This window comes from Somniosus microcephalus, chromosome 1, assembly GCF_052327205.1.
Source record: "Somniosus microcephalus isolate GS21.2 chromosome 1, FLI_Smic_1.0, whole genome shotgun sequence".
Taxonomy (NCBI): domain Eukaryota; kingdom Metazoa; phylum Chordata; class Chondrichthyes; order Squaliformes; family Somniosidae; genus Somniosus; species Somniosus microcephalus.
The window spans coordinates 198,784,758-198,811,162 of NC_140987.1; the positions used below are offsets into that span (position 1 = coordinate 198,784,758).

Consider the following 26,405-nt stretch of genomic DNA (forward strand, 5'->3'; position numbering starts at 1 on the left):
GGGAGGCGCCATTTTATCCCGTTGGGGAAGAAGCAAAAGCGCGGGAGGCAACCATTTTAAATCGGCCAAGATGCCGAAAAGTGGCAGTATCACTGCTTTCGACAATGAGGTAGAAGACTGGACCACGTACGTGGAAAGAATTGAAGTGTACTGCAAGGCAAATGAGGTGGCTGATGGAAAGGGAGCGTCGGTATTATTAAATCTGATGGGTGCAAGTACGTACGGCCTATTGCGGAATTTATTTACCCCAGCTAAACCAATGGAGAAAAGTTTTGAGGAGATTGTTCATATCTTACAGGAACATCTAAGCCCTACACCACTGCTGATCGCAGAAAGATTCAAGTTCCATAAAAGAAACCAGCACAAAGATGAGAGCAATGCTGACTCTTACGGAACTACGCAAGTTATCGAAGCGCTGCCAGTTCGGAGCAGGACTGGCAGACACCTTACGGGATAAGTTTGTCTACGGGCTCCAGAGTGAAGGAACCCAGAAACGACTACTTTCAAAAAAGGACCTGACGCTAGAACAGGCTTTCAGCGTGGCAGTATCCTACGAAGCAGCAGCACGGGGAGCTGCGGATATACAACAGAAACCACAAGAATACAGCGCTAACGAAATGGCGTATGGAGCCGAAAAGTGCTATTGCTGCGGCAGAACAACCCATGAGCAGAAGGACTGCTGGTTTAAAGACAAAATATGCAGGCAATGCGGGAAAATGGGACATATAGCAAGAGTCTGCAGGTCGGGAAAGAAGACCAACATGACAAGAACTACTAAGGAACAATACAGGAAAGTAAAGAAACTGACAGATAGTAGTTCAGAAGATCAGGAGAGTGATAAGGACTCCGGGAGCAGGCGACTAAGTTGTTTAAAGTTACACAACGTGATCGCAAAAGAAGATCACCGAACCATTTGGGTCACCCTCATGATAGCAGGGTCCCCAGTGAAGATGTAGTGTATGTGCCTTTAAGAGCCCCATGTGTACTGTAATGCCGGTAATGGCCACTCGGGCTATATAACCCTGTATATTGTGTTGTATCAGTTAGTTCCCCTCCAGACTTTGTTCAGTAAACACCTGTGCAACCAACTCCTGTCTTCAGTGTCTCTATCAACACACGGACACAACAGTGGCGACGAATTGGAAACGGACTTACCTGCAATTCGGCAGCACCTCAAGGACATCGATTCCTCTGGCGTCCAAAGTTGAAAAGAAATCAAGAAAAAGAAAAAGCTGTGGTTTCGCCAGCTAGCCAGGCTCGTGGCAGGTACTGCAATAATCCTTCCTGGGCATCGGGCTGGGGCTCCAGCGGCTGGCTCTGCAGCTAGGCCAAGCAGCGAAAGCGGAGGCAAGCAGTAACAGACGGGGAGGGAGCACTCGGGAGACGGCCGGCGCTGCAAGCAGGTCGGCATTCAGGCCTAGAGAAAGAGTCCGGCGGGAACGAGTCTCCAACTGTAAATAAATAAATAAAAAGAACGGAAACCGCGGGAAACAGCGTTGTCATCGGCAGCAGCGGTGGGGAAGCACGGGAAGCGCCATATCTTTTCTGCAGAAAAGAAAGAAAAGCGCGGGAAGCGCCATTTTTTTTCTAGGATGCCTAAGTCTGGCAATATTGATGCTTTTGATAACAAGATAGAGGATTGGACCACATATGTGGAAAGAGTGGAGGTATATTGCACCGCAAATGGAATAGAAGATGAAAAAAAAGCTTCAGTACTTCTAAATCTAATGGGCGCAAAGACATACAAGCTGTTACGAAACTTAATCACCCCAGCCGAACCGATGGACAAGAATTTTAAGGAGATTGTTGGTACCCTACACTGCCAATTCGGGGCAGGACTGGCAGATTCTCTACGAGACAAATTCGTCTGCGGTCTCCTAAGTGAAGGAACACAAAAAAGGCTACTTTCTGAGAAAGATTTGACACTGGACAAGGCTTTCAGTGCAAGAGGAGTTGCAGAGATACAACAAAAGCTACAGGACTTCGGCACCCATGAAATGACACGGGGTTTCAAGAGATGTTATCGCTGCGGCAGATCCACCCATGACCAGAGGGACTGCTGGTTCAAGGACAAAGCATGCAGGCAATGCGGAAAGATGGGACACATTACATGTGTATGCCGAACTGGAAACAAAAAAACCACTAACAGAAAAAAAATCAATAAGGAAAAGCACAGAAAGGTACAAATGATGACGGACAGTAGCTCCGAAGACCAGAAGAGTGATAGCGACCCCGGAAACAAGAGACTAAGCTCTCTCAAATTACATAATGTAATTGCCAAAGAAGATTACCAGACCATTTGGGTTACCCTCACAATAGCAGGGTCCCCAGTTAAAATGGAGCTAGATACAGGATCAGCTCTGACCGTCATAAATCGACGGGATTACGAGCGGCTATTTCCGCATATACCTTTAAAAGACACATCCATTATCTTGAAAACATATACGGGGCAGAAAGTATACCCCAAAGGAAAAATAAGGGTGCCTGTTGTATACAACGGCAAGGAAATACAGAAGTTGTATTTATATGTTCTACAAGATGGTGGTCCACCGCTGTTGGGACGTGAATGGATCAGGAAAATACGTTTAGACTGGCACTCCATTCAGGCACTGACGGTGACCAGTAAGGAAAAAAATGATGATGACGTCATACCTGAACGATTAAAAGACATCTTGGCCAACGCCAAGGAAGTGTTTCAAGAGAAACTAGGAACCTTGAAAGGCATCACCGCCTCAATAAAAGTGGAAGATGCGACAATTCCCAAGTTTTTTAAGGCAAGACCGGTGCCATACGCAATTCGTCCAGCAGTCGAGGCAGAGCTGGAGAATTTGGAAAAGGCAGGCGTATTATCCAAAATAGATTGGAGCGAATGGGCAATAGCCATCGTCCCGGTCATGAAGAAAACGTTGAATAATGATAAATCTGAAGAACAGAGAAAAATTCGCATCTGTGGAGACTTCAAGGTGACTGTAAACCCGGTCCTTCACACGGTACAGTATCCTCTTCCGAGGATAGAAGGTATTTTCGCCTCACTATCCGGAGGGAAACGTTTCACCAAAATTGACTTGGCACAGGCATATCTAGAGATGGAGGTTGAAGAGGCCTCTAAAAAGTATCTCACGATAAATACACACAAAGGTCTGTACCAGTACAATCGACTGGTTTTCGGAGTAGCATCCGCTCCAGCTATCTGGCAAAGAGCTATGGAGCAAGTCCTCCAAGGGATTCCGGGGACTCAATGCTACCTAGATGACATCCTTGTAACAGGAGAAAACGACAACGAGCACCTTGCCAATTTGGAGCAGGTGCTCACTAGGCTGAGAGAACGGGGCCTACGAGCAAATCGCACCAAGTGCGAATTTTTCCAGAATCAAATATCATATTGTGGCCACATAATTAATAAGGAAGGGTTGCATAAGTCACCTGAAAAAATTGAAGCGGTCATGAAAGCCCCAGCACCTGAAAATGTTTCACAATTAAGGTCGTTCCTGGGATTAATAAATTACTATCATAAATTTTTACCGAACTTATCAACTCTTCTACACCCTCTTAATGACCTGCTACAAACAGGAGTAATTTGGAAATGGAGCGAAGACTGTAAACGTGTCTTCCATAAATGCAAAGACTTAATCACGTCCAAAGAAGTTTTGGCTAATTACAACCCATCACTGCCAATCAGACTGGCGTGCGATGCATCCCCTTACGGCGTAGGAGCAGTATTATTGCATAAATTCCCTGATGGCTCGGAACGGCCGATAGCTTTTGCATCACGCTCATTGAACTCAGCTGAGCGTAACTATGCCCAAATCGACAGGGAAGCACTCAGCCTGGTATGGGGAGTGAAGAAATTCAACCATTACCTACACGGACAAAAATTTACCTTGTTGACTGACCATCAACCACTCATCTCCATATTCAACCCTAAAAAGGGTGTTCCCATTATGACAGCGCAAAGGCTACAGAGGTGGTCCCTTTTTCTAGGGGCACACCAATACAACATAGAATACAAAGGATCAAAACAGCATGGGAATGCTGACGGGTTATCACGCTTACCATTGCCAATGGTAGAAGAAGCACCTACCGTAGACCCAGTGGAGATTTTCCACTCTACCATAGTCGAATGTCTACCAGTAACAAATTCTGCCATTGAAAGGGAAACTAGAAATGACCCGACTCTCTCACGAGTCTACGATTTAACAGTGAAGGGATGGCGAGCACATGGCGAACCACTGTTGCCAGCATTCTCGCAAAGAAGAGAACAGCTGTCAGTGTGCCGAGGAACCTTGATGTGTGGATCCAGAGTGGTGATTCCACCCAAACTCCAGGATAAAGTTCTAAAGGAGCTTCCCGAGGGGCATCTGGGTGGAGTGAAAATGAAGAACCTAGCCAGGGCGTTTGTATGGTGGCCAGCGATCGATGGAGACATCGAAGAAATGACCAAGAGCTGCCTAGGATGCCAGAAGGTCCAAAACGCTCCACCACAAGCCCCTCTACATCCATGGGAGTGGCCCTCATCCACCTGGCAAAGGGTACACATCGACTTTGCTGGTCCATTTATGGACTCAATGTTCTTAATCGCAGTTGATGCACACTCCAAGTGGCCGGAGGTAATAAAGATGTCCTCCACCACCACGGAAAAAATCATCACAGTATTAAGGACCATATTTGCCAGGAATGGGCTGCTGGAACAGATCTGTTCTGATAATGGACCGCAATTTGTGTCCGAAGAATTCAAGAAGTTCTTAAAAAACAATGGGGTTAAGCACAACACATCCGCCCCATACCATCCCGCCACCAATGGATTGGCTGAAAGGTTTGTCCAGACCTTCAAGAAGGCCATAAAGGCCATGGGTAATGAAGACATAAAACTTCAGCACAAGGTGGATAACTTTTTGTTTGCATACAGGAATGCAACACATATGGTTACAAACCAAACTCCCGCCATGATGTTCTTCAATAGAAACCTAAGATGCCGGCTGGATTTGATCAAGCCCAACATCAGAAGGGATGTGGAGAACCGGCAATTTCAAGGCATGAATGAAAGGCCAACTAGAACCTTCCAGATAAGTCAACAAGTTTTGGCCCGGGACTACCGTACCAAGAAATGGCAGCCTGGAACTATCTGCACACGACTAGGACCGCTGATGTATACCGTAGACATCGGAGAAAGCATAATAAGGCGCCATGTTGACCAAATCATAGAGTCATCTGAAAAGAGACAACCTACACCACAACTCTATACGCCTAATGATGAAGTAGAGATACCCATATCTACCTCCGATCCGGTGATACTGGAACCTGATGAACCCGACACTGGCATTCAAGCCGAATCAGCCTTGCCAAAACAGAAGAACATAAGAACATAAGAAATAGGAGCAGGAGTAGGCCAATTGGCCCCTCGAGCCTGCTCCGCATTCAATAAGATCATGGCTGATCTGATCCTAACCGCCAATCCACTATGGCAGGACTATCTCCTGAATCTAACATCATTAGACACACGAAAACAGGAGCAGGATCAGGCTACACGGCCCCTGGGCCCGCTCCGCTACCCACAGGGCCATGACCTATCCGAACCTAGACTCATGTCCAAATTCCTGCCCGCTCCCCGTAACCCTTAATTCCCTTTTCTACTAGGAAACTGTCTATTTCTGTTTTAAATTTATGTAATGATGTAGCTTCGACAGCTTTTTGGGGCAGCATATTCCATGGACCTACCACCCTCTGAGTGAAGTAGTTCCTCCTCAAAAGAACCTACTACACCACCAGAAACTACTACACCACCGAGGCGTTATCCGGACCGAGTAAGGAAGCCTCCAGAGAGACTGACTTATAATTAATTAACTGCCGCAATGTGTAGATTATTTTTCTTGTAACATGTAATTAATGATTACTTAAAATATTATGTATTGGTTGGCTAAAAGGGGAGGAATTGTAGTGTATGTGCCTTTAAGAGCCCCATGTGTACTGTAATGCCGGTAATGGCCACTCGGGCTATATAAGCCTGTATATTGTGTTGTATCAGTTAGTTCCCCTTCAGACTTTGTTTAGTAAACACCTGTGAAACCAACTCCTGTCTTCAGTGTCTCTATCAACACACGGACACAACAGAATTGGACACAGGATCAGCCCTAACTGTCATGAATCGACGAGACTATGAGCGGCTATTCTCACACATACCCTTAAAGGACACGTCCATTGTATTGAAGACATACACAGGGCAAAAGGTCTACCCCAGAGGAAAAATAAGGGTGCCAGTTGAATATAACAGAAAGGAAACACAGAAACTATACATGTATATACTATGAGATGGAGGACCACCATTATTGGGACGTGAATGGATCCGAAGACTATGATTGGATTGGCATTCCATTCTGGCACTAACTGCGACTGACAAAAAAGATGATGACGTCGCACCTGGACGTCTGTCACAAATTCTATCTGACGCGGAAGAGGTGTTCCAACAAGGACTTGGGACTCTAAAAGGAGTAAAGGCAACCATAAAGATTGAGGATAACGCAACCCCAAAATTTTTCAAGGCCAGACCGGTGCCATACGTGATACGCCCAGCTGTGGAAGCTGAACTGGAGAGTCTGGAGCGTTTGGGGGTGCTGTCTAAGGTGTACTGGAGCGAGTGGGCCACACCCATCGTTCCTGTAATGAAGAAAGCATTGAGCAGCACGCCTGGGGAGCCAAGGAAGGTTCGCATCTGTGGGGACTTCAAGGTGACTGTGAACCCAGTCCTGCACACAGTACAGTATCCGCTTCCGCGGATCGAAGATATTTTCACCTCACTATCTGGAGGGAAACGTTTTACAAAGATTGACCTGGCTCAAGCGTATCTACAAATGGAGGTGGAAGAAGCATCTAGGAAATACCTCACGATAAACACTCACAAAGGCCTTTGCCAGTACAATCGACTGGTATTTGGGGTAGCATCGGTCCCGGCTATGTGGCAGAGGGCAATGGAACAAGTCCTGTAAGGGATCCCGGGGACCCAGTGTTATTTGGACGACATCCTGGTTACGGGCGAAAATGACAATGAACACCTTGCCAACCTGGAACAGGTGCTCACGAGATTGCAGGAATATGGGCTACGAGCCAACCGTCCCAAATGCGAGTTCTTCAGGAGACAAATCTCGTATTGTGGCCACATGATTGATGAGGAAGGGTTGTATAAGTCGCCGGACAAGATTGAGGCTGTAGTCAAGGCTCCAGCACCAGAAAATGTGTCGCAACTGAGGTTGTTCCTCGGGTTGGTGAACTACTACCATAAGTTCTAGCCGAATTTATCTACAATTCTGCACCCACTGAACGCCCTCCTTCAAACTGGTGTAACATGGAAATGGAGTGATGAGTGTAAGCGTGCCTTTCAGGAATGTAAATGCCAAATCACTTCAAAAGAAGTATTGGCCCACTACAACCCAACACTACCAATTCGGTTGGCATGTGATGCGTCACCTTACGGTATTGGAGTGGTGCTGTCACACAAATTCCGTGATAGTTCAGAGAGGCCAATAGCCTTTGCATCGCGCTCGCTAACCTCAGCCGAGCGTAACTACGCCCAGATTGACAGGGAGGCCCTCAGCCTGGTGTGGGGAGTGAAGAAGTTCAATCACTATCTGCACGGGCAGAAATTCACCCTACTGACTGATCATCAACCCCTGATCTCAATTTTTAACCCAAAGAAGGGCGTTCCGGTGATGATGGCGCAACGGCTGCAAAAATGGTCACTTTTTCTAGGGGCACATCAGTATCACATAGAGTACAAAGGTACGAAACAACATGGAAACGCTGATGGGCTGTCGCGCCTACCGTTGCCTACGGCGGAAGAAGCACCTGCAGTGGACCTGGTGGAGATATTCCATGCGACCATAGTCAAATGTTTGCCTGTTACAAACGCAAGCATTGAGAAGGAAACCCGAAATGACCCAACACTCTCTCGGGTCTATGATTTGACGGTGAAGGGATGGCCAGCATATGGCGACTCACTGTTGCCAGCATTCTCGCCAAGGAGGGAACAGCTGTCAGTGTGTCGGGGAACCTTGATGTGTGGATCCCGAGTGGTAATTCCACCCAAGTTGAGAGATAGAGTACTCAATGAGCTTCACGAGGGTCATCTGGGAGGGGTAAAAATGAAGAGCCTAGCCAGGGCGTTTGTGTGGTGGCCGGGAATCGATAAAGAAATCGAGGATATGACCAAGAGATGCACAGGATGCCAGAAGGTCCAAAACGCTCCACCACAGGCCCCGCTACATCCATGGGAGTGGCCCTCGTCTCCATGGCAATGGGTACACATTGATTTCGCTGGTCCATTTATGGACTCAATGTTTCTAATTGCTGTGGACGCCCATTCGAAATGGCCAGAGGTCATTAAAATGTCCTCCACCACCACAGAGAAAACTATTGCAGTCCTAAGGACCATCTTCGCCAGGAATGGGTTGCCAGAACAGATCTGTTCCGACAATGGGCCACAGTTTGTGTCCGAGGATTTCCGGAGGTTCCTGAAGAATAATGGGGTGAAACATTACACATCTGCCCCATATCATCCAGCCACAAATGGATTGGCTGAGAGGTTTGTTCAGACCTTTAAAAAGACCATAAAGGCAATGTATAATGACGACATACCACTGCAACACAAGGTGGATATCTTTCTGTTTGCTTACCGGAATGCGACACATGCAGTAACCAACCAAACTCCAGCCGTACTGTTTTTCAACCGGAGACTAAGATGTCGCTTGGATTTGCTCAAACCAAACATAAGACGAGATGTTGAGGATAAGCAGTTCCAGCACATAAATGAGAAGCCAACCAGGAGCTTCAAGATAGGGCAACCAGTCTTGGCCCGCGACTACCGAACAGAAAAATGGCAGCCAGGCACGATATGCACACAGCAGGGACCACTAATGTACACAGTGGACGTTGGAGAGAGCATTGTGAGACGCCATGCTGACCAGATTCTAGAGTCACAGGAACAAGCCAAACCTGTACCACAAGCATGTGCACCTGGTAATGAGCCCGAAGTACAGATTGCGTCTACCTCAGAAGCAGGGTTATTGGAAGCTGACGAACCAACCAATGACAATGAGCCAGAATTGACTCCACCGCCAGAACAGGATACTCGAGAAAGGCGCTATCCAGTCCGGATCAGGAAGCCTCCTCAAAGACTGAACTTATAAATAACTATTCCAGTTGATGTATATATTACTGAGAAAATTGTAATTGTAATTAGTTATTATTTAGTTGTTAAATGAATGTTATGTACTGTTTATCTAAAAGGGGAGGAATTGTTGTGTATGTCCCTTTAAGGGAATAACTGGTCTTAGACTGCAGTATCGGCAGTGACCACCCCTGTATAAAAGGCCCTAGCAGGCTTCTGTAGTTTCAGTTTCAAGCTGCCTCTTGTTCAGTAAAGTACCTGTTAAACTGTTCTCCCGAAGTCCGTGTATTATTGAGGTGCGGACTTTACAGCAACTGCCAGGGTACTTGGCGCAAACATGCAAAATTTCCTTCTTATGGTTACACACCAGCTGCATGTTGAAGGAGTGGAGGCCCTTGCGGTTGACAAAACGAGCTGGGTTGTGATGGGGTGCCTTAAAGGCCACATGTGTTCAGTCTACGACGCCCTGCTCCCTTGGCAAGCCTGCCACATTTGCAAAGCCAACTGCACGTGCGGTTATACTTGCTTGATCCGTGGAGAAATATATGTAATTGTGTGCCTTTGCAAAGAGGGCATCGGTAACCTGCGTGTGTGCAGCCGACTGGGAGATGCCGCTGATGTCTGCTGATGATCTCTGGAAGGAGCCTGAAGCAAAAATGTTGAGTGCGGTGGTGACTTTGACAGCCACTGGTAAGGGGTGTCCACCCGCTCCTCTGGGCTCCAGGTGTTGCTGCAGCATTGCACAGATGTCACCAACTATCTCTTGCAAAAGTCTCAGCCTCCTTTGGCATTGCTGCTCACTCATTTTGAGGAAGCTCCTCCTCATCCTGTAAACCCTATTTTGGGGGTATCTCCTGCGGCGACGTGCTTCCTGCGCTGGCGCCTTCTGCCCTGTGCACCATCAGGTGGGTTAGTAGCAGGTTGGCGCTCCTGTTGTTGGTCCTGTTGTTGTGCCTGGTTCTGCTGCTGCCGCGGCTGCTCGTCCTCCGAATCTGAGGACCAGGATGAAAGGAAATAAATGGTTCCCATGCTGCTGGTAGATATCTCTGTTGAGAAAGCGCTCAGTCAATGTGGGGAGAGGGTTTTCCCAGGAGGTCACTGTGGATATGGACCTCAGCTTCACCACTTTCAAGATCAGTGGACCTGCAAAAAGTTTTCCAAGGCCTGAAAAAAACAAAGTTCTGCCACCTGCAACTGATCCTTGTTGAGAGCTCCATTTTTAAGCTGGAGCTGCAGCTGTTAGAAAGCCAGCCACTTGTCAACCCGACAGGATTGTTGCAGGAGAGACGTGCAGCATGCTGGAAATGTGGCAACATTTGAAAGGCCTCTCCAAATGGGATTATAAAGGTAATTAAGTGGTAGTTAAGTGCCTTAAGGGCCTATCCTGCCACCTGGAGGTGCGACCGAAACTGACTCTGCAATCCCACCTCTGGCAAAGTTGCGCGGAGGGGGGTTGATGGTGGGATCGGAACCCGCCGTCATTTTTTCCAATTTTCCCACCAGTCCCGCCTCCAAACCCGCCTCCTCAGGGCTGGTAAAGTCCAGCCCAGAGAGTTAGCATGCAGATACAGCAAGCAGTTCGGAAGGCAAATGGCATGTTGGCCTTTATTGCTGGAGGGTTGGAGTACAAGAGTAAGGAAGTCTTACTACAATTGTACAGGGCTTTGGTGAGACCACATCTGGAGTACTGTGCACAGTTTTGGTATCCTTATTTAAGGAAGGATATACTTGCCTTAGAGGCGGTGCAACAAAGGTTCTCTCGATCAATTCCTGTGATGAGAGGGTTGTCCTATGAGGAGAGAATGAGTAGATTGGGCCTATACTCTCTGGAGTTTAGAAGAATGAGTTGTGATCTCATTGAAACATATAAGATTCTGAGGAGGATTGACAGGGTAGATGCTGAGAGATTGTTTCCCCTGGCTGAAGAGTCTAGAACTAGGGGGCATAGTCTCAGGATAAGTGGCCGGCCTTTTAAGACTGAGATGAGGAGGAATTTCTTCACTCAGAGGGTTGTGAATCTTCACAATTCTCTGCCCCAAAGTGCTGTGGATGCTCACTCATTGAGTATATTCAAGGCTGAGATAGATAGATTTTTGGACTCCACAGGAATTAAGGGATATGGGGATCAGCCATGATTGTATTGAATGATGGAGCTCGAGGGGCCGTATGGCCTACTACTGCGCCTAATTCTTATATTCTTATGTTCAGACAGAGACTCTTCACTGCTATAATTTGTTAAACAATTGCAATTCATTGTTATTAACTATGATGCAGTTAGAAAGGGGTTTTATAAAACAGTTTTAATTACAAGATACTGCATATTATACATAAATAGGACATAAATGGAAATTTTACTTTAGCAAACTATTTTAATGAATTGCCAGGCAAGAGGCAACCCATCTTCTATGCACTTATATAGCACCTTTAAAATATAAAACCACTTTACAGATAAAGATAAATAAAATAGATAAAGGAACAGATGTCAAGTCATGGTGGGAGAGTTAAGAGGTGACTGAAAGCTTGGTCAAAAAGATAAGTTTCAAGAAGGAGAGGCGAAGGAATTTGAGAGGGAGCTCTACGGTGTCTGTCAGCTGTGGCTCAGTTGGTAGCACTCTTACCTCTGAGTCAGAAGGTTGTGGGTTCAAGACCTGCTCCTAGGACTTGAGCAAATAAATCTAGGCTAACACTCCGAGTGCAATACTGCTGCACTATCGGAGGTGCCGACTTTTGGATGAGATGTTAAACCTAGGCTCCATCTACTCTCTCTCAGGTGGACATAAAGATCCCATGGCACTATTTCGAAGAAGAGCAGGGGAGTTCTCCCATGTGTCCTGGCCAAAGTTGGTGGAGTACAGCTAGACTGCATAGGCTGACTCGACCGAGACAAGACAAGAGTAGGATCGATGCGACTGAAAGTTCACAAGTAGTGGGGTGAAGGGAGGGGAGGTTGCACAGAAAGCCATTTGGAGGACTGAAAGTCGTGGCAAGGCATATAAGGCTGGAGAGGTCAGCTGGGGTGAGATCATGAAGGGATTTGAAGACAAGGTCAAGGATTTGAGATTTGATGCATTGTGTACAGGGAGGCGATGCAGGTCAGTGAGAATGGGATGGTGGGGAAGTGTGACTTGGTGTGATTCAGGATACAGGCAGCTGTATTTTGGGCAATTTTAGAATTTATTGAGGGTGTAGGAGCCTGTTCTAGTAGTTGAGTCTGGAAGTGACAGAAAATGTGGATAAAGGCTTCAGTGCCTATGGGGCTGAAGTAGGGGCAGAGGTGGGTGATATTGTGGAGGTCGAAATAGCGGTCTTGGTGATGGACAGACTGTGGAATTTGAAACTCAGCTCTGGCTCAAATAGGGTGGCAGGCTTGGTATAGAAAATCATAACATGATTAGGCAGAGTCAACATGGTTTTATGAAAGGGAAATTGCATTTGACAAATTTCTTAGAGTTTTTGAGGATGCAACTAGCAGGGTAGATAAAGGGGAACCAGTGGATGTAGTATATTTGGATTTTCAAAAGGCATTAGATAAGGTGCCACATAAAAGGTTATTACATAAGATTAGAGCTCATGGGGTTAGGGGTAATATAATAGCATGGATAGAGGATTGGTTAATGGACAGAAAACAGAGAGTAGGGATAAACAGGTCTTTTTCAGGTTGGCAGGTTGTAACTAGTGGGGTGCCACAAGGATCAGTGTTGGGGCCTCAGCTATTTACAATCTATATTAATGACCTAGATGAAGGGACTGAGTGTAATGTATCCAAGTTTGCTGATGATACAAAGCTAGGTGGGACAGTAAGCTGTGAGTAAAACACAAAGGCTGGAATTTTGCCAGTGCTCAGAGTGCGGGTTTGGAGGTGGGACCGCTGTCAAAGTCGCAAAGATTGACAGCGGATAGGAAACACGCTGTCAACCCGCCTCCACATGAGTCTCCCAGGTGTCAGGTCTGTTAGCGCAGAACTGACCCGACACCAAGCAGCGGGGGAGACAATTCTGGTACTTAAATGGCTGGTTAAGAGCCAATTTAAGAGTCTTTTGAAGCTTACTTGTAATTTTACCTTCTCCCCCACTGGTTACCCACTGTTCGGGGAACACGCCAGCTCAACCTGGCGTGTTGTGAGTCTGGTCTGATGTTTGTGAAAAGATGACAGCTGCAGACATGGTGTCAAGGATGCAATGTTGCACCTGGTGAGTTTCAGAGCAAAGAAAATGTTGGTTACTGCATTTTTAATACATATACAGATTTCTTTAGCTTACAAGTTTTTAAATCCAACTGTATGTCCAGTGCTACCTCATTGGGAGAATCTCTCTCACCAGTGACAGATCGCTTCTGTCATCTCACCTGCAGCTGCCATCTATTGCAGCAACATCAGAGCCAATGAAACAATCAGACCTTGGTCCTCCAAATCCTACCACGATCAGCCCCAACACCAACATCACCAACCTCATCACCAACCTTCGCCGCCATCACCTGATGCTGCACAGGACACAGGGCATCAGTCCCTGACAAAATTGCTGGCTGGGAGGCCAACGATGGCATCACCATGGTCAGACTTCCTTCACTTGATGCTATAAACCCTGGTTGCCACATGATGTGCCAGGTTGACACCATCCCGCACCAGCACCGTGAAGCATCCCTTTAATGTCCAAGTCATTCCACATTCCATGCACACACATCACTATAGCGGGGTGGGGGGGGGGGGAGTTATGTCTGAACAATCACTGGAACTCAGTAAGACACTTCTCAGTGTGTGCTCAGATCTGTCCAATAAGGGGCACTTTTTGAAAAAGAGATTTCACTGTATGACAACACATTACCAGAAACTTCACATGGGCATTGGCTAAACCTCTCAAATGCCCACCCTTGTGTGTTGTTAGTTGGTATGCTTACAGTAGAATGAGGGTGAGTATGAGGGGTGGTTAGTGAGATAGGGAAGTGATAAAGTAGATAGAGAGGGTTGGGTGGAGGTGCAAGGTAAGTTGGTGTCCTGGGAAGGTCTCTTCTGCCCTTGGAAGGGAAGAGAACCTCCATAAGCATATGGAGGGAGTCATTGGAGAGTCTGGGTGCAAGAGTTCACCTTTGTGCAGTGATTGTCAGTGTTTTCAGCACCTCAATGCTGTCAAACACTGAAAAATCAACTGTCAAAATAAAATTGTGCATGGTCCCTTTAAGAAAACCTGCAGATGACATGTCATCAAATGACGTCATCAGACCCGCTTCCTGTTAATTGGCCGGTAAGCCCGCAGGACCAAGGCCAATCAAGGGAAAATCACGTCTGCAGCTGGGGGCGGGACTGGAACTCAGAAACCAGCTGACCCGCCCCCATCCCGACACCGCTGAGAAAATCACGGCCAAAGAGTCTGCAAAGGGAGAGATAGACTAAGTGAGTGGGCAGTAAGGGGGCAGATAGAGTCTAATGTAGGGAAATGTGAGGTTATTCACTTTGGTAGGAAGAATAGAAAAACAGAATATTTTTTAAATGGTGAAAAACTTTCAAATGTTGGTGCTCAGAGAGATTTGTGTGTCCAAGAAACACAGACAGCATGCAGGTACAGCAAGCAATAAGGAAGGCAAATGGCATTTTGGCCTTTATTGCAAGGGGGTTGGCATATAAGAGTAAGGAAGTCTTGCTACAATTGTACAGGGCCAGAATATTCCAGGCAATAAACTTGCAGGACCCATTCTAGTTCATAATATCGACTTTGCAATCTTTTCAATTTGATTTTGAAATGATTAACTGTTTTCCAGCAGCCGGTAAAAGAAACGATCAAGAACTTTTCATTTAATAGATCTACTATAAAAAGGTAACTAAGTGCTACTGATATTTTAAGTAGTAAAGTCAAAAAGCTTAATAATTAACTTAATGCAGATTATCTTTGTAGAACAACTAAACACTACTTGAAGTAAAACTCTGGAAGGAACAGTCACTATAAGGAGTCTCCAGTGGGCCAACATCTGCACAGACTGGCCATTGAAAACTCCAAGGTGGCCAAATTGGTTACAACCTTCAGCTGTGTAGGGAAGCTAGCAGATGGAAAAATAGTGTAAGTCGGCCAATATACCTATGTGAGAGCAAACTTGCTTGGCTAACTGCGTTCAGCCTGCTTACATAGTATGAGGCCTGAATGTAGTCAGTGGTAGGCAATCTGCGCAGTATCAACAACATTTTCTTTTCACTATAGGCTGTCTCTTGCTGTCTCATGGTATGGGGTTTCAGTCAGTTAGAAACCCAAACCTGGAAGATTGACCTGGTTGTATCATAACTGCAACCAGGGCATTTTCAGACTGGAAGGTACACTGCTGTCATGTACATGCCATCAATCTATGGCATTGGAGGAAGAAACTGTCCTCTCAATGATAAATTATGATGCAGAAGTGGCATGGGGTGGGGTGGTGGGGAGGGGTTGATCCATGACCTGTGGGGGTGGTCTGAATGGGGGGGTGGAGCTTGGGGGGCCAGGGGAAGCACTTAATTTCTCCTTGAAGCTGTCCTCACCTCCCTTCAGCTGTCGGGTTTCCTGAGGCCTGGGAAACCCGGCTGGCCATGGTTAAACCTGCAAATCATAGGCTGCCAGTCTCATTAAAATAATTAATTGGCCCACCTGCCTCCTGGGAATGGGTTGGCTGCTTGCTCCTTGTCCCGCCTCCATTAAACCAGGAAGTGGGCGGGTTGGAGGCGGGTTGGGGTTGGGTTTGAGATTTTTAAAGTTTTAACATCTCACCCGACCCCAACCCACCTGTTTTTGGCTGTTAAGATTCAGCTCATAGATTCCCTATAGTGACAGAAGAGAGTGCAGAGAAAGTGTGAGCAGGTGACATACGGCAAACTCTTTTCTGTGCCTCTGCAATTGGCTGCTGGTCATTGTATAAGAGCATCCTGAGATTACTCAATTTCCAAGTAATCTTTGGCAAGTGGGGGAAACATTTGGCTCAGGGGTGGCCAACCTTTCAAAGCTTAAGGTTCAAAAACATTAATTGTGTCGTGACAAAGAGCCAGAAAGCTTAAATATAGCCAGCTGATCTCCTGCCCCAGTTCGTCTGAGGTCTAGAGGTCAGTTGAAATGGTTAGCTGGAAACCTGTCCTATGATCACTTTAAGGCAACTACTTATGTACTCCCTGTGGGGACATGGGCCTAGAAATTCAGTTGTTTGCGCCAGCCGCTAGCGCCTTAGGAGGAGGAGATGTGGGGTGCTAAGCGGCTAGTGCCCGGGCGCCAACTTCAGTTAAGATTTAGCGGCGGCGCCAAGCCTTTGCGCGCGCTCAGCTGCGCACGCAGATCCTGACGTCATTTCATGGTGCAACGCCCTTTGTGCGCCCCAAACCGGAAATTCAGTGGCGCCGGCCTATTGTGCGCCTGGCGCCCCTAGCGACTGGTAGAGGGGAACGGTTCCCAGTCGCTGCGGGGCGCGGGGGGGGCGCTAATTAAAGGGCACTCCTCCTGCAGTAGAAATGGCAGCCATTTTGCAACGCTCCTTCTTTGTGAGAGACGGATCTTTGGAGAGAGACAAAGGTAGAGAGCTTTCTGGTTTGGCTCCACACTCGCACAGGTACTTGTGGCTTCAGGCCACAGCTTTGCACTTGTCTTTAACTTCAGAGCCATAGCATTGATTGGAAACATATAATGGGGGCTGCAATGGGTGGAAACGTTGGGCTTCTCCATTGCATTCAAAGGGCTCAGAGACGCCGTGAGAGAGTGCCAATCATGGCCAGATGGAGAAGGGGCAACAGGCGTCGGCAAAGGAGGCCATACCCACCCAGGGTATACCGCCAGCAGTTCTCATATCTGAACATGTCTGACGAGCAGTGTGTTCGGAGGCTGCGATTCAGAAGGGCGGTGGTCACTGAGATCTGCCACCTGCTTCGCGGAGATCTGCAGCCACAGCTGAGGAGCAGGACGTCTCTGTCGATGGCAGTGAAGGTGACGGTGTCTCTCAACTTCTATGCCACCGGCTCCTTCCAATCCGCTACTGGGGACATTTCCAACATCTCCCAGTTTGCGGTACATTGCTGCATCCACCAGGTGACCAATGCCCTTTTCAGAAGGAGACGTCAGTTCATCTCCTTCTCCATGACCGTTGACAAGCAGCAACAGCGTGCAATGGGCTTTGCAGCATTAGCGGGCTTCCCCATGGTGCAGGGCGCCATTGACTGCACGCATGTGGCTTTGCGGGCACCTCTAGAGAATGCCAAAGATTACCGCAACTGGAAGGGCTACCATTCGCTCAACGTGCAGTTGGTGTGTGACCACAGGCAGCTCATCCTAGCTGTCAATGCCCGCTTTCCAGGCAGCAGCCACGATGCCTTCATCCTGCGCCAGACTTCTGTGGCAGACATGTTCCAGGCCCAGCCTCACCCACGAGGATGGCTTCTCGGGGACAAAGGCTATCCTTTGTGCACCTGGCTGATGACCCCGCTCCATGCGCCCCACACCCCTGCTGAAGAGGGATACAATGACAGCCATCAAGCAACCAGGAACATAATTGAGCAAACAATCGGCGTCTTGAAGCAACGGTTCCGCTGTCTGGATCGTTCCGGAGGAGCCCTACAGTACTCGCCTGAGCGAGTCTCCCATTTCGTTGTCGTGTGCTGCATGCTGCACAACCTGGCTATCCGCAGGACTCAGCCACTGCCACCAGACATTGTAGGACCACCAGAGGAGGAGGAGGAGGAGGAGGAGGAGGAGGACCAGCACAGGAGGGAGGCAGAAAGTGCAAGGGCCGCCCGTCGGCGGCTTATTGCACGTCGGTTCTAGGCCCTCTCTCAGGGAATGGCTTGTGCCAATGGCACAAGATGAATGTCGCCGCTCCACAAGCCCCCAGCCGAGCAGGGCAACCAGGACTTCCGAAAGAAAGCATGGACAGTGCGATTTCAGAAAATTTATTACTTTGATACCTCTGTGCCCTTCCCACATAACAAACTAATGGAGAGAAGCCCCCCCCAAAAAAACAAATAGACCAGTCTCGGCCTTTCCAAAAAAACAAATAGACCAGTCTCGGCCTTTCCAAAAAAACAAATAGACCAGTCTCGGCCTTTCCAAAAAAACAAATAGACCAGTCTCGGCCTTTACAAGTAAAACAAAGACACCAGTATCGGCCTTTACAAGTGAAACAAAACATTTGGCCACACCTTCTACTTTTTCCCCCACGAGGGTGATGCGTTTCGCATCCGTGACTGGCCCCTGCCCGCTCTGCAGCTCCTCCTCAATGGGACCCCAGTGGCTGCAGCAAGGCTGGGGGAAGGCTGCTGAGGGTCTGATGGTGAGATGGCAGATGCCCTTGGGGGTCGGCCTGGACCAGCTCTGGGCCTGGAGGGGCCGGCTGCTGACTGCTCCAACTCTGCTTGGCCGGCAGCAGTCTGTCCAGTGGCTGGTGGCAGCTGCAATGGAGGAGTGACAGTGTTGGCTGCAGGAATGCTGCCAACCTGACAGATCACAGGCACTCCCTGGTCGCCTGATACATTGGCACTCGCATGGGCCAGCACTGCAGCATGCGCAGCAATCTGCTGAAGCACAGGCTGCTGGGCTGCTGCGGCGCGGCGAGTGCCCTGGCGATGCCTGGCCGATCCAGCGAGGGTGGCAGCAGTTAGTGCCCATGTGGCCCTGGTCTGTGTCCGCATGACGCCAGCCAGTGAATGCATGGCACGACTGAGCACTTGGCTAGAAGCCACCTGTGAAGCAGCGAAGTCCTGCAGACTCCTGGCCTGTGCTGCACTGAATTGTTGCAGACTCCTGGCCTGTGCTGCACTGAATTGTTGCAGACTCCTGGCCTGTGCTGCCCCGAATTCCTGCACACTCCTTGACAGTGACTCTATGGAGTCAGGCATCCTTGCCACTGCAGCCTTGAGCTCAGTGTGCCTGCGCTCAGCCTGGGCGGCCATTTCCGCTAGGAGCCGCACCTCCTCTGCGCTCACCGTAGCAGGACTGGAGGCCGCACTCACCCTCCGGGGAGAAGGCCACCGAGCTTCCCCACCCCTCCCGCGTTGCTGCAGCCCGCTGGTCCCCGGAGCTTCACTCTCCTCCGACCCTTCCCCCCTGCTCCACTCCAGGGAAGACGTGTCCCCAGCATGTCCATGGGCTGCCTCGGCTGAGGGTGGCACTGATGGTCCGGCTTCCTCTTCCTCCTCCTCGCCCTCCGATTCACTCACAGTGCCAGCTTGAGGGCCCACCTCCTCACCTGGCGATTCAGCATCTGAAAGCAGGGAGGCACAAGAGTTGCTTTAGAGTGAGGACAGGGCGGCAGCGAGGGAGGCATGAGTGCTGCTATGCACTGCATTGGTCCGACAGTGGCAAAGGATGCTGTTCTGAGGCGCAAGTGGAAAGAGAGAGGTCAAAAAGGTGATGCCCTTACTATTGGGGCCCACAACAGGGTCGGCATCTCCACTGGCGACGGGGCCAATCAGCCAGCTTGACATAATGCGCTCCACACGCTGCTCCAGGTCGGAGAGCTGTTTGAGGTCAGGATGGCCTCCCCCGGTCTCACGCTGCTGCCTTCGGTTGTGCGCCACCTTGCCCTGCAAGAGAAAGGACGGCCTCTAAGTACAGTGTGAAGCCCTGATCTTGTCTGCACTGCCTCCCATGGTGGACTAGCCCTGGCAGTGTGAAGCCCTGATCTTGCCTGCACTGTCTCCCATGGTGGACTAGCCCTGACAGTGTGAAGCCCTGATCTTGTCTGCACTGCCTCCCATGGTGGAATAGCCCTGACAGTGTGTAAAGTCCTGAATGTGCAAGTGATTTTCATGACAGTCCCATAGCTGCTGGATGAGGGCTGGGCATTAGGGCTTTCAGGTCCCTTTGCCCATAAACTGAGGTGCACATGCAGGGATGAGGAGGACACTGGAAAGGATACTCACCCTGACAACCCGAGTGAGGTCGTTGAACTTTTTTCGGCATTGTACAGGAGTCCTGGCAACCACGCTGTTGGAGGTCACCCTGTTTGACACCTCCCTCCAGGCTTTCCGCTAGGCGCTGGGCAGCGGCCTCCTGCCACCTTCAGGGAACAGAACATGGCGCCTGCGCTCCGCTGCACCAACCAGCACCCTCAGGTCACCCTCGCTGAAGCGCTGCGCTCTCTCCCTGGCCTTCTCCATTGTCCTGGGCCTTGTACAGATCAAGCAGCAGTGGTCAGGCCTTGCTTCAGGGCTGCAGTGTGCAGGGCGTGGCAGCCAAACAAATCCACCCTCCCCCTTTAAGAGCTCACCGGCGCCAGAGTGTCTGCCTTCAATCAGCAACTCGCCGCACCTGCGCTGTGCCCGCCCTCGGGGGTATCGCCCCGGGCCACCGGTTTAGCGCCTAATGATAGTCGTGCATCGCCTGTTTTAGCGTAGCAGCAACCTCTTGGGGCGATGCCACTGAATATCGGCGAAGGTGGCGCTAAGTTGCGCCGGGCGCCAACTTTAGCGGCCGCCCGGCTGTAGCGCCCCAAACGTGGCAATACTGAATTTCTAGGCCATGGTCTAAATTTGCCCTGAAATTAAGCAATCGCTAATTATTGTTGTTGTTATTGAAAGTTTATCGGATTGGCAGCTATTTAGTCTTCTTGTTTTCTCAAATACTCCTCTAGATTACCTCAAGGTCATAGAATACAGCAAGAATTAACTGAGTTTCTTTCTGTTGTTGTGCATTGTTTTAAAGGTTGTTCAGTTGTGACTTGGGGGGAGAAATTGGGTATAGCCCCGTTTGGGGTGCTAGTCCTGGCGATGCGCAAAGTTTAGCACCAGGCGCAATTTAGCGCCACCTGGCGTGATATTGGGTTGCAGCGCCCCTGAAGGTGATTGCGGCGCTAAATCAGACGCTGCATGATACTCTTAAGGCGCTAACCCGGCGGCGCAACCCAATTTCGCGGCGGCAGGGCGCAGCACAGGTGCTGTCAATAATCACTTTTCCCGAAACACACTGGCGCCGGCCAGCTCTTAAAGGGGCGGGTCATCAGCCACGGGCACAGAGGATAGCCCTTGTCCCCGAGAAGCCAACCTCCTGGGTGAGCCGGGGCCTCGAAAAGGTCTGCAACAGAAGTCTGGCGCAGGATGAAGGCGTCGTGGCTGCTGCCTGGGAACTGCGCATTCACTGCGAGGATCAGCTGTCGGTGGTCACAGACCAGCTGGACATTCAAGGAATGGAACCCCTTGTGGTTGCCGAACTCCTCCGGATTCTCTACAGGCGCCCGCAAAGCCACGTGCGTGCAGTCAATGGCACCCTGCACCATGGGGAAGTCCGCTATTGCAGCGAAGCCCTTTGCACGCTCCCGCTGCTTGTCCGGGGTCATTGGGAAGGAGATGTACTGCCGCCTCCTTTTAAACAGGGCATCAGTCACTTGACGGATGCAGCAATGCACCGCAAACTGCGAGATGTTGGCTATGTCCCCAGTTGCGGCCTGAAAGGAGCCGCTTGCGTAGAAGTTTAGGGCAACAGTCATCCTCACAGCCACCGACAGAGATGTCCTGCACCTTATCTGAGGCTGCAGATCTGGCTGAAGCAGGTGGCACAACTCAGTCACCACCTCCTTTCTAAAGAGCAGCCTTCTGATACACTGCTCCTCCGACATGTTCATGTTGGAAAACTGCTGTCGGAAAACCCTGGCAGCGTAAGGTCTGGTGTGGCGACGTCTGTTGGTCCTCCTCCGTCTGGCCATGCCTGCCCCTCTCTCCCTGCGTCTCTGTGCCCTTTCCAGATGATTCAGCAGCAGGAAGTTCCCCTCCAATGCAGCCCCCATAATAAGTGCGCAAAGAAAGTTTTGCCCTTGGAAATGCTCACCAACAGCAAGGTGATGGTCAGAAGGCTGAAGTTCCTCTGCCAGCGCTGGCTCAGTGGTGAAATGGCTCGCAGTGTGCAGCCCAGCAACTCTCTGTAACTCTCGAAGAAGTTGTGAGCCAAAAAGGCTGCCGCTTTTAAACCACACCAGTGCCCTTTAAATAACGCCCCTCCAGCCCGAGAGCGACTGGGGAAGGCTCCAGGTAAGCTGTCCTTATTAGCGCCAAGCGCTACGGAGGGGGGCGCCACTGAATTTCTGGTCCGGGGTGCCCAAAATGCATTGCACACTCAAATGACATCATGATCTGTCTGCGCCCGTGAGCGGGCGCTAAGATTTAGCATCGGCGCTAAATGTATGCTCAATATGGGGCGAGGCGCTGGGTTCACTGCGCCCGGCCGAAAATTGGCTAACGCCCCACTTCTCGGCCTCTTTAGGCGCTAATTGGAGGCGCTACCAACCGAATTTCTCCCCCTTGGTGTTTTACACAAAAAGTGAAGTCTGGAGTATGATGGATGCTCTCAAAACTTTTATATAAATCAATATACTCATATGTTAACTGAATCTCACTGTATATCATGCAAGCAATTTTGAAACCTCATGCATCAATATGACTTCTGACAAGCTTTATTTTCAACTATTTAGCTGAAATCTGGAATGTAGTCTCACATTGCCTCTCTCACAATTACCTTATTACCTCTGTCATTCTCTTTTTCTGTATCGCTCTCATATTACTTGCTGTCTTCCCCATTCTCTCCCTTCCTCTTCTTTCTGACTCTGTCATTCCCGCTTTCTCATTCCCTCTCCTATTTCCGCTCCTTTTTCACTGTTCTCTCTCTTTATCTCCTACTCTCCACATTTCTCTAATTCCCTCTGCTCCCTTTGTAATTCCTGCTTTCTGCCTTTTTTCCATCTTCCTTACTTTCTCTCTCATTATCTCTATCATTCCTTATCCCTATCCTCCCGTTCCCTCTTTCTGATTCCCTTTCTTTTTCCATTCCCTTTCTTTCCCTCTTTTTCTCATTCCCTCTGTCTTTATCTCTCAAGTCCCATCCTTCCCCCTTGTATTCCCTCTCTCCTCTCTATCTCAATTCCTTGTATTCCTCCTATGTCTCACACAGTTACAAGTAGTGGACTTTTGTCCCCAAAACTTAAATGGTGCCACTACTTCAGTAACACTATTAATTTTCCTTTCTGATGCAGAGACCAGTGTTTGTACTTGTGTCTATTTGGCAATAGAGCTTCCAGTTTGCTCTTTTTCTAGGATGAGTGTGTGGGCAGTCGATACTGAGCAAATAAACCAGAAGGGTAGCACGTGCTTCATGAGTCGTTGGTTGGCCACCCCTGTATTAACCTCTTTAATGTTCCCCTCCCCCACCATCATGGCTTGGATGATAACATGAATTCAGCACGGAGAATCACATAAATAAAACAACATTAAATTACTATGTGATACAATGGGGCCAATAACAAGCATACCTAAAAATAAAGTGCCAACCTGGTGAAGCTACAACACAGGACTACATACATGCTAAACAGTGGAAACAGCATGCTATAGACAGAGCTAAGCAATCCCACAACCAATAGATCAGATCAAAGCTCTGCAGTCCTGCCACATCCAGTTGTGAATGGTGGTGGATAATTAAACAATTAACGGGAGGTGGAGGCTCCATTGAACATCCGCATCCTCAACGATGGCAGAGCCCAGCACATGAGTACAAAAGACAAGGCTGAAGCATTCGCAATTATCTTCAGCCAGAAGTGCCGAATGGATGATCCATCTTGGCTTCCTCCTGAGGTCCCCACCATCACAGAAGCCAATCTTCAGCCAATTCGATTCACTCCACGTGAAACCAAGAAATGGCTGAGCGCACAGGAAACAGCAAAAGCTAGGGGCCCCAACAACATCTCAGCTCTGATGCTGAAGATTTGTGTTCCAGAACTAGCTGCGCCTCTAGCCAAGCTGTTCCAGTACAGCTACAACATTGGCAACTACCCAACAAAGTGGGAAACTGCCCAAGTTTGTCCTGTCCATAAAAAGCAGGACAAATCCAATCCGGCCAATTACTGCCCCATCAGTCTACTCTCAATCATTGACAAAGTAATGGAAGGTGTCATTGACAGTGCTATCAAGCGGCACTTACTCACCAATAACCTGCTCACTAATGCTCAGTTTGGGTTCCGCCAGGATTACTTGGCTCCAGACCTCATTACAGCCTTGGTCCAAACATGGAAAAAAGAGCTGAATTCCAGAGGTGCGGTGAGAGTGACTGCCCTTGATATCAAGGCAGCATTTGACTGAGTGTGGTACCAAGGAGCCCTGGTAATATTGAAGTCAATGGGAATCAGGGGGGAAACTCTCCACTGGCTGGAGTCATATCTAGCACAAAGGTAGATGGTTATGGTTGTTGGAGGCCAATCATCTCAGCCCAAGGACATCACTGCAGGACGTCAGGGCAGTGTCATAGGCCCAACCATTTTCAGCTGCTTCATCAATTACCTTCTCTCCATCATAAGGTCAGAAGTGGAGATGTTCGCTGATGATTGCACAGTGTTCAGTTCCATTCACAACTCCTCAGATAATGAAGCAGTCCGTGCCCACATGCAGCAAGACCTGGACGACATTCAGGTTTGGGCTGATAAATGGCAAGTAACATTCGCACCACATAAATGCCAGGCAATGACCATCTTCAACAAGAGAGAGTCTAACCACCGTCCCTTGACATTCAATGGCATTCTCATTGCTGAATCCCCCACCATCAACATCCTGGGGGTCACCATTGATCAGAAACTTAACTGGACCAGCCACATAAATACTGAGGCTATAAGAGCAGGTCAGAGGCTGGGTATTCTGCGGTGAGTGTCTCACCTCTTGACTCCTCAAAGTCTTTCCACCATCTACAAGGATTGGGGAGCTTCATTAAAAGGCATGATGGTGGATAGGCAATGGCTAACATTTAAGGAACGAATGCATAAATTGCAACAGTTATACATTCCTTTCTGCCGCAAAAACACAAAAGGAAAAGCGGCCCAACCATGGCCAACAAAAGAAATTAAGGATAGTATTAGATCCAAAGAGGAGTCATATAACGTTGCCAGAAAAAGTAGCAAGCCTGAGGATTGGGAGCAGTTTAGAATTCAGCAAAAAAGTACTAAGAGATTGATTAAGAGGGGAAAAATAGAGTATGAGAGTAAACTTGCAAGGAACATAAAAGCGGACTGTAAAAGCTTCTACAAGTATGTAAAAAGAAAAAGATTAGTGAAGACAAATGTAGGTCCCTTGCAGTCAGAAACAGGAGAATTTATAATGGGGAACAAAGAAATGGCAGAGCAATTAAACAAATACTTTGGTTCTGTCTTCACAGAAGAGGACACAAATAACTTCCCAGAAATGCTAGGGAACCAAGGGTCTAGTGAGAAGGAGGAATTAAAGGAAATTAGTATTAGTAAAAAAATAGTGCTGGAGAAATTAATGGGACTGAAAGCCAATAAATCCCCAGGGCCTGATAATCTGCATCCCAGAGTACAAAAAGAGGTAGCCATGGAAATAGTGGATGCATTGGTTGTCATTTTCCAAAATTCTATAGATTATGGAACAGTTCCTGCAGATTGGAGGGTGGCAAATGTAACCCCACTATTTAAAAAAGGAGGGAGAGAGAAAACAGGGAACTACTGACCGGTTAACCTAACATCAGTACAGGTAGACTATCCTTTAGCCGAAAACCTCGGGACCAGCCGTGTTTCGGTTTTCGGAAAATTTCGGATTTCAGAAGGTATTTTATAAGACTGGGAAATTTGTCGGGGGTGGGGGTCGGCGGGGGGGGTCAGCGGGGGGTCGGGGGTCGGCGGGGGGGTCGGCGGGGGTCGGGGTCGGCGGGGGGGTCGGGGTCAGCGGGGGGGTCGGCGGGGGTCGGGGTCGGCGGGGGGGTCGGCAGGGGTCGGGGTCGGCGGGGGGTCGGCGGGGGGTCGTGGGTGGGGGTCAGCGGGGGTCGGGGTCGTGCGCACGACTTACACTGAACGAAACCTTTCGGTTTTCAGAGGATTTCGGTTTTCGGAAGTGCGGATAAAGGATACACTATCCCTTATCCGAAAGGGTGGGGGGTCGGCGGGGGTTCGGCGGTGGGGGTCGGCGGGGGTCGGGGTCGTGCGCACGACTTACGCTGAACGAAAAAACCTTCGGTTTTTAGAGGGTTTCGGTTTTCGGAAGTTCGGATAAAGGGTAGTCTACCTATAGTAGGGAAAATGCTAGAATCTATTATTAAAGTATGTGATAACACGACACTGAGAAAATATCAATGGGATTAGACAAAGCCAACAAGGTGTATTTGGATTTTCAGAAGGCCTTTGATAAAGTCCTACATAAGAGGTTAGTGTGCAAAATTAAAGCACATGGGATTGGGAGTAATATACTGGCATGGATTGAAAATTGGTTAATAGACAGGAAACAGAGAGTAGGAATAAATGGGACTTTTTCGGGGTGGCAGGCGGTGACTAGTGGGTA

The 26,405-nt window shown here is 48.8% G+C and overlaps 1 protein-coding gene across 1 annotated transcript in view; it reads left to right on the forward strand.

Annotated features, from left to right (window-relative positions):
• The window catches only part of LOC147124546 (uncharacterized), a 75,124-nt gene extending 54,319 nt beyond the window's left edge, over positions 1–20,805 (forward strand). The window contains exon 4 of the mRNA XM_085981065.1: positions 20,791–20,805. Coding sequence (XP_085837191.1) covers positions 20,791–20,805 — 15 coding nt within the window. The remainder of the gene's footprint in view (positions 1–20,790) is intronic.
• The last annotated feature ends 5,600 nt before the right edge of the window (positions 20,806–26,405 follow it).